The 14,557-nt window shown below is 40.9% G+C and overlaps 2 protein-coding genes across 2 annotated transcripts; both read left to right on the top strand.

Moving 5' to 3' along the window:
- The first annotated feature begins 195 nt into the window (after positions 1-195).
- On the top strand, positions 196-864 carry LOC129095673 (claudin-9-like). Its single transcript, XM_054604210.1, has one exon. The coding sequence runs from the start codon at positions 196-198 to the stop codon at positions 862-864; it is 669 nt and encodes a 222-aa protein (XP_054460185.1).
- Positions 865-3,259: 2,395 nt separating this feature from the next.
- On the top strand, positions 3,260-14,249 carry slc25a10b (solute carrier family 25 member 10b). Its single transcript, XM_054604857.1, has 11 exons — positions 3,260-3,565; positions 8,086-8,205; positions 8,853-8,967; positions 9,142-9,190; positions 9,277-9,318; positions 9,410-9,453; positions 9,536-9,606; positions 10,755-10,847; positions 10,928-11,005; positions 11,131-11,187; positions 12,189-14,249. The coding sequence occupies exons 1-11, from the start codon at positions 3,476-3,478 to the stop codon at positions 12,288-12,290; spliced, it is 861 nt and encodes a 286-aa protein (XP_054460832.1). The 5' UTR covers positions 3,260-3,475; the 3' UTR covers positions 12,291-14,249.
- Positions 14,250-14,557: the final 308 nt, after the last annotated feature.

Raw genomic sequence — 14,557 nt, 5'->3', positions numbered from 1 at the left:
GAAGAAGGGGACTCATCTCAAGAACTCACAATCCCTGGACCTCTTACTGCATGACTGAGAATATACAGCGGCAAGCTTTGACTTTCATCTACTGAGTGCTCGGTAACTTCCCGGCGAGAAAGACAAGAGAAATATCAGAGAGATTTTCCTGTTTTTCTTCCATTGAGAGCGTGAGAGGAGCTTCTCCAGCGGGCCATGGCATCTACAGGTCTTCAGCTGCTGGGCTTGGTGTTGGCTGTGCTGGGTTGGGTGTTTGGGGCGTTGGTGTGCGCCGCTCCTCTGTGGCGTGTGTCCGCCTTTGTGGGTGGGGAGCTGGTGATCGCCCAGGTGGTGTGGGAGGGCCTGTGGATGAACTGCCTGTCTCAGTCCACAGGCCAGATCCAGTGCAAGAGCTATGACTCCACCTTGGCCCTGCCCAAATCCGCCCAGGCCGCCCGGGGCCTCACTGTCCTCTCCCTGCTCCTCTGCCTCCTGGCCCTCATGCTCGGGGTGACAGGGGCCAAGTGTACTCACTGCATGGGGGACGCCAACCAGGCCTCCAAGTCTCGGATGGCCAGGGTAGCGGGGCTGCTCTTCGTCGTGGCTGGCTTGGCCTACTTGATACCCATCTGTTGGACCGCCCATGCAGTTATCAGGGACTTCTATGATCCGACTGTTGCTGCGCCTTTCAAGAGAGAGCTGGGGCCGGCGCTGTACCTGGGCTGGGGGGCCAGCTTGCTGCTCCTGGTGGGGGGGTCCCTGCTCCATGTGGGCTCCTCCCCACCGGGAGCAAGGGCGCTGCCTGTTTTCGGCAGAGCAGCGAAGGACAACCCACACACGGGGGCGGCAGGGGAGGTGAAGCCGCAGGAAAAGTCATTTGTATGAGATGATTTTATTGGACATGTGAGGTCAAACTACAAGGTCACCATCTATTAGAAGACATCAGCCCATATTGTGTTTTATATCCTATAGAACAGAGTTTCATTTGGTTTATTTAAATCATAATGTGGATTCCATTACACTTTGGCAAATTATTATTTTACATTTAATAATGAAATGAGATGATGAACTACTCAGCTAATGGTTTCTAATATTACTTATATTATTTAATAGCTTTCTGTCAGAGTGGGATTTAATATGAATTGTGGGAGGTTTTAAATGTTTAGAAGTTTACTAATGTGTGTGACTTACATTTCTTAAATTCCAGTCTGCCTCTGCCTGTGTGTGTGTGTGTGTGTGTGTGTGTGTGTGTGTGTGTGTGTGTGTGTGTGTGTGTGTGTGTGTGTGTGTGTGTGTGTGTGTGTGTGTGTGTGTGTGTGTGTATGGAGGTCTGTGTACAGAAGGCTAGTGTACATGGCTGTGTATGCTGGTGTGTTCACTGACAACATGTGTGGGCAGTCAGAGCGATGCCTGTTTATTTATTTTTTATGAATGTTGATTGTTGACGAATGTGTATTAGGGGTATTAGGCAATTTTGCTCTTCATATTTAATTTTTATTTATTTCTTTATCGTTGTTCATACTTAATTTGACAGTGGTTCTGTGTAATGTATTTCTACTGCCCCCTTTTATTGATATCTGTTCTAAATAGTAGGGCTTTTTTCATTTGCCTTCATAAGAGAGATATTTATTAATGTTTATTTAGTATTATCATTTCCACAAGTAGTAGTTCCACAACATAACTTGTTGCTGATCTGAACTGTGTTAATTGTTTTCATCATGTTCTCTTACTTTATATGTGTAGATACATCCTACACCTAGACAGTAGAGATTCTTACGTCTAGAGATGGAGCAAGTCTTATGTTTAATCCAGCGTTTACCACAGTTGACTTAATAACATTGTAGAATATACATTATGCAGTACATGTACATAAGTGTGACATTTCATTTTCCACCTTTAGTTTTCTTTTATTGACTGTTGTTTGTGTTATTTATAACCACTAATGCACAATAAATGTGTTTGCATTCCACCTCAACTGTTTTTTATTTTACTTTAGAAGTAAGCATGTTTTCAAGGACTGTGAAACACAGGATCATTCCCATCTTCTTCTAGTTATCTAGTAGTTATTACCTACAAAATAAGTTATGTTTGCTGCCATTTGTTTTCCTGAGGTGGAGGACAGTGGTTTTAACGCCTGCACACTGACTCCAAACCACATATTTATTGAAATTGATTCGATCCCAGTTGGATCAACCCAAACCATTATTCAACCACTTTGAGTAGTGGAGTGGTGACAGCAGACATCGTACACTTGGGGGCAGTAAACACTCAGTAACTGATGTGCTTATTATATGACATTATTATTTATATATACAGGCATTGGGCAACACCTGATGAAGAGTTATATATTTAAATTAGTCAACAATAGCAAACACGGACACCAATATCCAGTTTGCAGCTTTTGCCAACCTCTTATGTATGTCAGAGTATTTGAAATGAGGACTATTTCACATTCTTTCATTTTTTTAGGTGTCAGTTTTGTGTGTTGAATGAAAAGCTGCACTTGAGACATTATTTCAGACACTGACACAGCATGCTGCCAACAATCAACATAGAAAAGGAACAGATATGCAGTGTCTTTGTTGCCTGCCTGCTGCCCTGTTAACTCTGCAAAACAGATTTTGCAAAGAAAATGTTATTAAAGGCATTCATGCAAAGACCTGCTGCCCTTTGGACTGTGATAAAAGTTAATCTTTCCTGGAAAGGGACTGCTCATTCTGTAACTTTCCTGATTCGGGTCTTTGTTATTTCAACACTGCACTAGGCCTGGTGTGTGGATACTCTTTATCCCTTTTCTAGATAAAGTGAGACAGGATACTTCTTACCAACAAACTTCATTGCTAATGGGCCGTAATGACATCTACCTCAAAATAAAACAACCAGTTTATAATGATTTCATTAACTTCCTTAAAATATCCTGCAATGAACATGCAGGTTGTTTTATATTTGTCTCATATGTGTGAATCTTACTTTCCAAATGACCAATTGTAGTAATTTCAACTCAATTCCAGTGTGTGTGTGTGTGTGTGTGTGTGTGTGTGTGTGTGTGTGTGTGTGTGTGTGTGTGTGTGTGTGTGTGTGTGTCAAAACCGACAAGGGTCGTTTCACGGTTAACTGAATGAAGTTGTGTGCTCGTTGGAGAGGGTCACGTAGTCTCCTCTTCCTCTTAAAGCCACAGCGTGATCACTACGAGTCCACAGCTGCAGGGAGGCTGCGTGTCGCTTTAAAGCCTCAGTTTGCAGAGAGGTGAAAGTGTGCAGCCGTGTTGTGTGTGATGCATGCACGTCATGTGGCAAGAGTGTGCACGATGCTGCAGGAGCCCAAAGTTCACCGGTCCGCGGTGCTCTTATCAGAGTGTTTGAAGTCTAACCAGGTCACCGGTGCCCAGTAAGACCACGCCGTGCAGGCCGGGAAGCAGAGCCAGCAGGCGGACAAGCGTGTCCAAGGCGGACCGGGAGCTCGGAAGTCACCGCTGTACCAGGAGCGCGGAAAAGCCATGGCCGAGAAGCGGATGTCTCGGTGGTATTTCGGGGGTTTGGCGTCGTGCGGAGCCGCCTGCTGCACGCATCCTCTGGACCTGCTGAAGGTGAGCTGAGGGCGACAGTGTAACCCTCCGTGGGTGTGCAGAGGAGAGAGAGACAGAGAGAGAGAGAGAGAGAGAGAGAGGCCTGAATACCAGGCCACAGCTGTTTCCAGCAGCAGACCTACAGCAGGATAGATTACAGTGATTCACTCATCATGTTGCTGTTTTAGATGTCTGTGTGCGTGGGGCCTGCCATAGTATCACATGTCAACCATGTCAACCATGTCAACCATGGCATCACTGTAATGTCTATTGGGATGTGCAGGGCTGTTCAAAAATAGGGCACAGGTTAGGGCAAGGCGTGTTTGCCCTACTGCCATTAACTGGTAATGAGGTAGTGAGGTTATTGTTGTATTCATTAAAAAAATAAAATAAAAAATAAATAAATAGATTCAGTGTTTTCTTCAATAGTTGTGTTTTATTGAGATGAATAACTTACAATCTGGACCATTGAGGACAATTGACCCTCTGCTGCTGCTCTGTGAATCTGTACCAGGGAGCCCACACTGCCACTAACTGCTGTATACATATTATTACATTATGGGGAAAAACTAAACAGATTACACAGAAAAGCAGACAAAAGGGTCTACTATATGTGTTGTAAGGATATATCCAGGCAATAAAACAATAGAGACAATAAAATGAAGGAACAACACTGTTCCTGTAAAGCTGTGTAGGTCTTAATTCACTGTGACAATCATAATAAAGCAAAGCAGCATATGTGAACATGCATTATGCCTACAGAAGCTAGCGTAGCATATATATATATATATATGTATGTATGTATGTATGTATGTATGTATGTGTGTGTGTATATATATATATGTGTGTGTGTGTGTGTGTATATATGTATGTATGTGTGTGTGTGTGTGTGTGTGTGTGTGTATATATATTTATGTCTATCCTTCCAAACTCTCTGAGTAACGAGTATCATTATTTCACAAAGTTTAACTATGACTAGCTCCAAATCACTAAACCAGCCTGAAAAATTAAAACAAATAACTGCATGAGAGTTTATAGAGCAGAGCTGGATACTTGTCTGACCCTTCCTGTGTGTGTTAGTATGTGTTAGTCAGTGGGGTCATGCATGTTCAGTCTTGTTAATCTTTGCCTCGCTGTGATTTCACAGAGGAGTAAATCAGTAGGCTACGTCTCTACCTAATGCCAAAATCCTTAGTCGCATTACTGTTCTGGCACCTCTCTCTGGTTTGGATTGAAGACTGCTGCACATAACTGTGATAATGTTAACTGCTCCTCAGGCAGTCATGCTGTGTGTAATTATGTAGACGAGGCCGCAAATCATCACATTGCAGTAAAACTTCTCCTCTGGAGTGGTTCATTTCTTCCCTATCTTGCTTACTAGCTGGTGATGCCATGTATACTCAAAGTAGTATAAAACAGAGGAATTAAACTTCTGGTGATTTAGTTATTTCAAAGCTCATGAAGTCCATAAAGGGTTTTTTCTCTACATTTACTACATACAGGATTTTGTGTCTATACATGTAGTAATTTTCCGTGTTGCTGTATTCTAGCTGTACCTGTAGTATTTCGGACAACTTTAGTGTTATACCTGGCATGTTTCTGCATATGACACCAAACAACATTTACAAACTATGAAAAGTAACAAATCGCATCAGCACAAGTGTTTCTATACATATTTTTAAAATCCTGAGAAGAGGAGAGGTCGGTATCATAGCTATTAGAATATTAATCTTCATCAAACGGATTTTCAAAAGTTATTTTTCTGTTTTTTGTTTTTAATTTAAGTGAGCTTTACCAACATAAAAAATTATTACCAAAAATTGAGTAAAACATCTTCCCCTCGGTTTAGTCCTGAGCATCTTCTCCATTGTGACAAAACCTCTTAGGAGGGCTAAATGTCAACATTGAGTGTACATGATCTGGATCAATAGATGATAGTTCTTTAAGAAACTCTTTAAGAATTGTCTAAGAGGTGTTTTTAATCCAGGACTGTGGGACTCTTTGTTAATCTACAAAACCGCAGAACTCGATGGTCTCAGTTGCAAACACACTAGATGTACTTGGTGGATTTCCTGGACTTTAGATAACATCTAAACAAAGCGAAGTAGAATATTTTAAGGAGCTATCCTTATCAAGAACAACCCTGTCTGAGCAGTAAACATGTTTTATTTACCTTACATATAATATTTATTCTGCTGTTGTCTGAGGACATTAAAATAACAAATGTAACCCCACTATCAGCAGCGTAATAATGATGGTGGCGTGAACCTACTGTTTTTACCTTCATGTTGTGCTGTCTTAGACCATAGAAATAACATGAATTCATTTTATTTGGGTGTAGTTTCCCCTTTAAGGTACAATCATTGTCTTCATGGGCCATCCACTGCCACTGTTGCAGCTCCAAATGCTTACGCATTAAGTTGCTAAACGGGTCAAACTACAATAAGTAACTCCCACTTGCGTTCAGAATACCAGCGTGCACTTTTCCCTTTTACCTTATACAGTATCTCCATACTTGGAGTCGGTACCTAAACCTCAAAGTCATTGTTTTGCTTCAGGTCCATTGTGCTGTACAGAATAGAGCAAGCAGAACAAAAGAATGTGTCACTGTCCAAATAATTACAGACCGCACCAGGAAGGTGGTTTAACCCCAATCAAACTGCTAAATTAGCAGTCAGGGGAGGAATGTTTTAGGTGCTGGTCCACTATCAGGACTGGTGCTTTCACTAGGAGGTGATTTAGCTGGTAAAAGGGAGTTCTTTTCTCAAAATATGAGAATATGTGAAAGAACACTGTAAAATCTAATTGAGAAGTTCTCAATTATTCACATTTGAATTAAATTGTTATATATTTATATATATAAAAATATATTTATATATATATAAATAAATAAATAAATAAGAGTGTGGGAGCCCTGTGTTTATTTCAGCTACAGCACAGTAAATGTCCAAACTGAAATGTAATTGAGAGTAGAGAATATGTCACTGTGGTTTCAGCAGGGAAGAAGGGATTACAAAAACAAATGTATCACATGGCAATCTTTGTCTAGTCTGGTTTTTTTTAACTTTTCTCCTTCCTCCCAGGTATCCATTACACCATTAGATAGACTGCTCTGTTGTTGTCCTCACAGGACTTGTCTGACCTCACCTAAAAAGACAATCTTTAAGCCAGACACTTAACAATGCATCTGGGTTAAATATTTCACTGTGTGTGTGTGTGTGTTCCCGTACTCAGCTTGCTGCTGAACAGTTTGTGCTTCCCTTTATCAGCGGTTAAAGGAAAATACCAGAGTTGCAGTAGAGTTGCACTCAATACATTAAGTTCCCTGAAGTATTTTAAAAACATTTTCCACAATGTGAATCCTTGCTCTCAGACAGTGTTAAACTAGTATAGTTCGTAGGATTTTCTGGTGGATTTTTAGCCATGTTAGCTCCCCTGTTCTATGGATGGAAATGTCTTTTGGTCGGTCCACCACTTTGGATCATCATTAAACCCTGTAATGACATTCATGTTCCTAATCACTTTGGTGATCCCTCTGACTTTTGCTTTAGTGCCACTATGCGGCCAACATTTTCAGTCCATCCAGTTAAATATTTCAACATTATGCCCCCCCCCACCCCCTAAGAATGAATTATAATAACTTTGGTGATCTCTTAACTTTCATGTTGTGCCATCATCAGGTAATAGGTTTATGAGCACACCCCTGCAAAACTAATGTTTAGCATGCTAACATGCTAAACTAACATGATAAGCATGGTAAACATTGGCATGTTTTTTTGCCATTGACACTCAAATGTTTGTGAGCTCACTATTATGAAAAGGTTATCTAATGACTTATATGACTCTTAGTACAAAATGAAGGTCAACTTTGTGTAAAGTGATGAAACGGTGAAAATGAAAACATTGTGCTTTGAAGGCCTTAAAACCCAAATGCTGATTAGGACAGAGGACAAAGGCCACATTGTAGCGCTGTTGACGTCAATAGTGCGATTTAGAAACCGTGGGTATTGTGTTATAACTGCCTATGTTACAAAAAACTATCTTCCTCCTTTTTACTTGTCGTGGTCAGTATTTCTCAGCCTGTGAAAACATTTCTGTAACCCTGGCGAGCTTCTTTTTTTTTTTTTTTTTTTTTTAAATCTGAACCTCTGTTTCAAACAGGATGTGTGGAGTTTGAAAGGCACGTTTGTTTAGCAGACAGCAAGGGTCTAATTACAGATGGTATTAAGTTGCATTATGGGAAGTGTAGGATCCAGTGTTTTTTGGACCCACTAAGAAAAAGAAAAGGAATCGGGATATCTCGCCTTCCTCTGACTAGAATTTGGCCGTTGTTATTTTTCATTTGTCTCTTAACTTTCTAGAAGTGCAATACTAAATCAGCGTGCCCTTTTTAAAGACGTAACACATGTAGCCCCTCGACACAGTTAGTTGCCCCGCTGGTGTCTTACCCCATAAGAAAAAGTTTGTGTTTTTTCAGATGTTTTCTTAATGATGTCTCTATGGTGCCTAACTTGGTATTGAATATATGACTGTCCTTCCAGGTACACCTGCAGACACAGCAGGAAGTGAAGAAGAGGATGGTGGGGATGGCCATTCATGTGGTGAAGAGCGATGGCGTGCTGGCTCTTTACAGTGGCCTCTCTGCCTCCCTGTGTAGACAGGTATGTGTGTCTGTGTGCAAGCCTAAGACTGTCTTTGAGCCTGTGTATGTTGTAGTGTTCAGTAGTTTCACTTTATTTAAGCATGCAAAACGAGAGAGTACGACATACCACATTAGAACAGGTTTTTTGGGTACCTTGTCTAATGACCTTCAATGAGATTTTTCTGCTGTTGCCTCTGTGAGTTTGTTCGTAAAACATGAGTTGTGGTAATGCTGACTTCATGTGAGGTTACTATAGACACATGACCAAAATGTTGATTTGTGGCTGAAGGATAATCTTAATTAACCAATGGGTTATTTTTATAAATCGTAGGATGATAGCAGTGTGTTCAGCAGGTCTGTATATTGTAGGAGTTTCAGTATAATGATTTGAGGGAGAAGGAAAAGTTTGAATCACAGCCACTGGATGAAGAAGAAGAGTAGTCACAGACTTTTTCTAATGATAAAACCTGTCCTCTAAAACTTTTTTTATTTTTTTATTTCTTTAGATCAGGTTAGGTTGTGTTGCCAGTGGCTCCTCCTAGTGGTTGAAAAAAGAGAAATTCAAATGGTGAGGAGAGTATAGGATACTCATTATTTTCTCCTCTCCTCTTGTCACGTGTCCACTCCCCTCGTTTCCTCTTCTCGTGTCCTCTCCTCTTCTCTCAGATGTCCTATTCCCTCACCAGATTTGCAATCTATGAGACAGTGAGGGACATGTTGGGCAGCACAAGCCAGGGCCCGATGCCCTTTTACCAGAAGGTCCTGCTGGGAGCCTTCGGAGGTGGGAACACACACATTCTGCCTCTCCTTACACACACACACACACACACACACACACACACACACACACACACACACACACACACACACACACACACACACACACACACACACACACACACAGAGAGACAGACAGTGTCACTCATACAGGATTGTGTGCTTTCTCTACTAACAGGTTTCACTGGTGGGTTTGTTGGCTCGCCAGCAGACATGGTGAATGTCAGGTAACATCCATGGCAATTCAAATCTTCATTAATATGTGCACAATTCTAATTATTCAAAACAAACTCACTTTTTCTCCTGCTTCTAGGATGCAAAATGACATGAAACTACCACCAGAACTGAGGAGAAAGTGAGTCTTGTTACTCACTGTAGCTAAAAATGCTCACTTAGAAGTTCTAAATATGTTATTCTAATTTAACCCTGATTCTTCTTTCTTTCAGCTACAAACATGCCATCGATGGGCTCTACAGAGTCTTTAGAGAAGGTAAAGCCAAAGCAGTATATTGTGTGTACCATGATGTAAAGCACACTGTGGCGTCATGTCTGACCTGTGATTTGGCCCACAGAGGGTCTGAGGAGGCTGTTCTCAGGAGCCACCATGGCCTCCAGCAGAGGAGCGATGGTCACTGTGGGACAGGCAAGTCACTGATGTTCAAAGGGCAACTTAACTACATCCTTTTGAATCCATAGAAGATTTAAAGGGACCCCAAGCATTCTTAGTGAAGAGCAAAGTCTATTTCTTTACCTTTTTGTATTGTACTCTATTCTACCTGGGCTAACGCAATCCCAATTTAGAGTCTTCTCAATGCATTAAGAAGATGTTAATCATGTGAAATGGTATGTCAAATTCAGAATCCATTTGTAAGTCTTTTTAATAAGGTAATGGATTTAAATCAATGGTACATTAATTAATCAATGCTGAATCCGTTTCCTAGATGAATATGCTGCTTGTTCAGGTTGTTCCATTTAGACATTGCATTATGCATGAATTAATTTAACCTCAGCCTCACTTAACTTTGTAAAGTCTGTGTTGGCAAGCCTATCCACAGGACATTTACTTCAGACTGTAGTAGAAAACAACTATTCACTTCCAATTAGTCCAATAAAGTCAACGTATTTATACAGATTAAGTTAGTACCACACAATAAGGTACAACATAGAATACATAGCATGTTAGCGCAACACTGGGCATGCTCTAAAAATGTTACAAGTAGATTGTTGCAGGCTGCCTTCAAACTACTTTGATAGAACTGTAAAACAAAAACATGTCAGATGTGCCCTGGTTGATTCATATGTTATCGTTGTTTGTTCTTCAAATGCCAGAACATGCAGCTTTTTAGTTTACCGTCAAAATATTTCTGACCTGCGCATACACCGAATACCCAAGATCATCCGGTAGTTGATGAAAGATTTGACCATGCCAGAAAAAGTCTGACATTTTCAAACGGTGCTTTAGAAGTGACAGATTCATATTGTTTGATTGATCTTAATATCTATTTTTGAACCACATAAAGGCCAACCTACTTAATGTTGTTAAAAAGCCTTGATTCCAGCCTGTGACTGTGGCTTCCAGAAGTCATGAGTGAAGGTGAAGGATTGTGGGTGTTTGTTTATGACACAGGGCTGGTAATTTAATTCAGTTAGAGCTGATTCCATGTGAAACGGGAGTTGTTTGCTTTATCTTCAGTGGCTCATTAGACACAGCTATGTGGAAGTCCAGCTGTATTAGAATACATTGATCATCAGAATGACACAAATCTTTCCTCCTCTTCCTTTTTAATTTAGTTGGCGTGTTATGACCAGGCCAAGCAGCTCGTGCTGGGAACAGGCATGATGGGAGACAACATACTCACACACTTTGTTTCCAGCTCCATTGCCGTGAGTATCAGGTTTCATTTGAGGGCCCCAGAAACCCCTTTGAGTCAGTTCTGTGGACTGATGGCTTGTTCCCTCTGCAGGGAGGCTGTGCTACATTCTTGTGTCAACCTCTGGATGTCATGAAGACGAGGCTGATGAGCTCAAAGGGAGAGTACACAGTGAGTGGATCTACCCCCTCCCCCCCCATCATTGTGCCCTCTAATCCTTCCATTAGTCTGTTTCTGTTTGTCCATCCTCTTCATTCCTCAGCGTTGCTTCTAATCCAGTGTGTCTCTGTCTTTAGGGGGTGAGTCATTGCTTAAGAGAAACTGCCAAGCTTGGTCCTTCGGCGTTTTACAAGGTACGACAACATCATATATTAAAACCACCAAGGGTTATTTAGTCCCATGTTTAGTCAGAGGTTAAAATAGCAAGGGCAAATTGCAATGAGACACCGCTAGCTCAGCTGTCTATCAAACACAAATACAAACCTGCCCACTCAGAGGCATAAAGGAGCATTTCTGATGTAGCTTCCAACAATGAAAAAGTATTAAAGTGGACATTTGCCACATTTCCTGTGGATGTCCAATCAGTGTTGATGGTAGATGTAGTCGATAAAGCAATACATTTACTGTGTGTTCTATATGTTAACTGAGAAAGCTGAGTGCGCAGCTGAAAACCTATTGTTCTTCTGCTGTTTCATCTTGAATTTCTAGTCTCCTCCTCTGGGTAGCCAGGGGGGGGTACCATGCTTTAAATGCCGATCAATAACAGAACTTCATTGCTCTCTTACCTTGTATTGCAAATGAGTTACTTATTCAAAAATATGAGTGCAGAGGACGTCATGGCTGAGGATACACTTTTACTGTGATTTGACTGACTCGGATATTCAGCCTGATTTATTCGGGCAAGAGTACACGGCCGAAGAGAAGCCACCGAGAGGCCGAGGCTGCAGCTGCTTTAGCCTAGCAGGAGGATATGGCCGACTGGTGATCTTCCTGGCAACAGCAGCTAGCGTGTAATGCATCCTTACTCAGCTTTCTCAGACAATATATAGCACACTCTGAGGAATGTATTGCCTCATCGCCTACATTTACTGGACATCTACATAAAAGGTTGTGAATTTTCCCTTTTAACAGTAAATTTGTCAAATCATATGAATATTGTTGACGGCCTTATTAAAGAGCACGCTGGCTGCATGTCAATGTGATAAATTACCTGCTTTTACAGTAGCTTGGAATCCACCTGTTACGATTAAGAACCTGTTTTATACTAAGCTACAATTATGCACAGCAGCTGTAAATTGATAAAGGTAATGTGAGAAAATTGCAAATGGTGATCTAATGCAAATTTTTGTTGCAGGGTCTCGTCCCCGCAGGGATCCGCTTGATTCCTCACACAGTGCTCACCTTCATCTTCCTCGAGCAGCTCAAGAAATACTTTGGCATTCGCATCATCTCCTGAGCGCGCTCCGTGACGAGCTGCCCTTCACCCCCCCCCCACACACACACACACACACACACACACACACACACACACACACACACACACACACACACACACCACCAACGACGACACTGCCACTCATCGCTCTATTCTCGGGCATTTACCAGAAAAGAAGGGAAGAAAGGGAGTCATGTACGGTTTATTTTGGATTTGTGCATGTTTTTCTTCTTCTTTTTGCTCTACCTCCAGCTACCAATGGCTTTGATTATTATGAGCATCAACTTCTAGGAAGAATAAACACTAACAGAACAAACAGTCGATTTCCTCGATCAGCTTAGATTATCAACATGATGATAAGAATGATCATGCTTAATATTAAAGTGCTTTAATGGGGTTATTAGAGTGAACTGCCGGATTTAGAGAGAAGATTAGAATTAGCCCTAGCAGATGTTCGATGTAGTTGTCCAGTGTATTTCAGGTGGGGTTAGTTAGACGTATTAAGATAAAATGTTAATTTTAACTAATTCCAAATAATTTTTTTCATGTTTTATTTCTTTGTACTTAGGCTTGGTTCACCAGCGGTGCACAGCGCCTTCAGGGCTCAACGATTGTGGCTTAAAAAGTTAGCGTCAGGAATGTGTTTCCTATTAGTCCTCTGCAACAGATTATTGGTGTGATATAAGGCCGGGACAGAGTTTGTGATACAGCGGAAGAACTAAACGCAAACAAACAGTGTAGCCTTGTCACCAGTGCCATCCTTTCAAATCTAAACTATTTCCCAAAAAGCCAATAATAATAAAACATGACTGAACAATCTGTTATGTTATGACATAGTAATCATTCCCAACAGTGGTGACCATATGTGATACTCCTGGAATTAAAAAAAAAGAAAATATATATATATACATTTTTTTTGCTTTTTCTTCACTAAATTAATGTTTTCTAACTGGAAATCAACTACTAGCAAGTTAAAATGTTGTTAACTTTGACCCGACACTTCATTCCGAATTACTCTTTAATCGTTTCACGCTTAAATCTTTCGCAGGACCAAGTTTGTTTTGTCTTGTGTTTTTTAAGTAGGGAGGTAGTTTGTGTGGAAACTGTGAAGCAGAGAGAGCAGACTGGTGAAGGTACATTTGTTAGTGTCTCTATTAGTTTTCCGGTCCATGTGAAATGCTGTATGACCACTTAAACTCTTAAAAAGTTGTTACTGTATGAATAGAGATGTCTGTAGAGGACTGCTGGACTGTAAAAGTGTAAATGTAGCAATTCCATCCGCAATGTTACTGTTTCGTTTAGCTGAGCGCATGTCAGACTTTATGACTCAGGATGCTACTCTGTTTTAAAAGGCACTTTATTAAAATCCCCGGACTCTGTACTGACTAACCTGCTGCATACTGTAACGTTCTGAAAGTTCAAAAAAAAAAAAAAAAAAAAAAATGATATCAGATGTTTTGAGTTCACAATGTTAACAGTTCCACTTGAGGCCAATGTGTAATGTATTTGACATGTTGCATGCCAGTTATTGTCCAATGATAAGTTTGGCCTTGTTCCAGTGATATGATGCATTCTCTGTGCTGTGCCTGCTCTCTTGACGGAGACCTCGCCAAGTCACGTTGCCTTACAGTGTGTGTCCTCCAGGGGGCGGTATAGTAGCGTGTGAATGATATCGATGCAAACAACCTGAACTATGCTCTCTTGGGCGTCCTGTGAAGCCCTGCACCTTCATCCAATGATGAATAAATAATACAATAAAGAATTGAGCCACAAGCTCAGAGCAACCTCACATAATGTGAACCTGCATGTTCAAAACCATGAGGTACTGTAGATCAGCCATAGTGACTAATGTTAACCCCAGCTTTATTCATATGCACAGACATGTAACTGGAGGGGACCTACAGTTCTGGGTGCTGTGAATTTATATTATGTAGATTACCAATTGTTGATTTAGGAATTAAAATACTAATGAGAAATGTGTGTTTTTGTGTTATTTCATCGGTTTCTTTGGTAAAACAGTACGTCAGGCTATAAACTTTTTTTTTTGGTTGTAAATCAGATTGATGCAAATCACTCCACATTTTTATAATTATCCTTATAATTTAATAAAACAGCTGCAGCCCCTGTGATCAGTGTTTAATCCATGTAATAAAAGCAGTGTGATCTTTGTGGTTTTTTTCTGCTGCCACAGGCTCAACTGATGCTGATTGTGAGTCAAGCTTCACCCTCTGGGATTTGCCCTCATCACAACGACAGATTTTAAATTTAGCTCTGCTGTTCTTTCTCAC

This window comes from Anoplopoma fimbria, chromosome 9 (assembly GCF_027596085.1).
Source record: "Anoplopoma fimbria isolate UVic2021 breed Golden Eagle Sablefish chromosome 9, Afim_UVic_2022, whole genome shotgun sequence".
NCBI lineage: Eukaryota > Metazoa > Chordata > Actinopteri > Perciformes > Anoplopomatidae > Anoplopoma > Anoplopoma fimbria.
Note: the sequence above shows the minus strand (reverse complement) of the source record. Positions and strands in the feature narration are given on the sequence as shown.

Excerpts from the sequence above, each read along its gene's own strand:
- slc25a10b (XM_054604857.1), top strand. The coding sequence starts at position 3,476 with ATGGCCGAGAAGCGGATGTCTCGGTGGTATTTCGGGGGTTTGGCGTCG. Across the intron at positions 10,848-10,927 it reads TTGTTTCCAGCTCCATTGCC|GGAGGCTGTGCTACATTCTT; the intron begins GTGAGTATCAGG and ends TTCCCTCTGCAG. Across the intron at positions 11,188-12,188 it reads GTCCTTCGGCGTTTTACAAG|GGTCTCGTCCCCGCAGGGAT; the intron begins GTACGACAACAT and ends TTTTTGTTGCAG.
- LOC129095673 (XM_054604210.1), top strand. The coding sequence starts at position 196 with ATGGCATCTACAGGTCTTCAGCTGCTGGGCTTGGTGTTGGCTGTGCTG.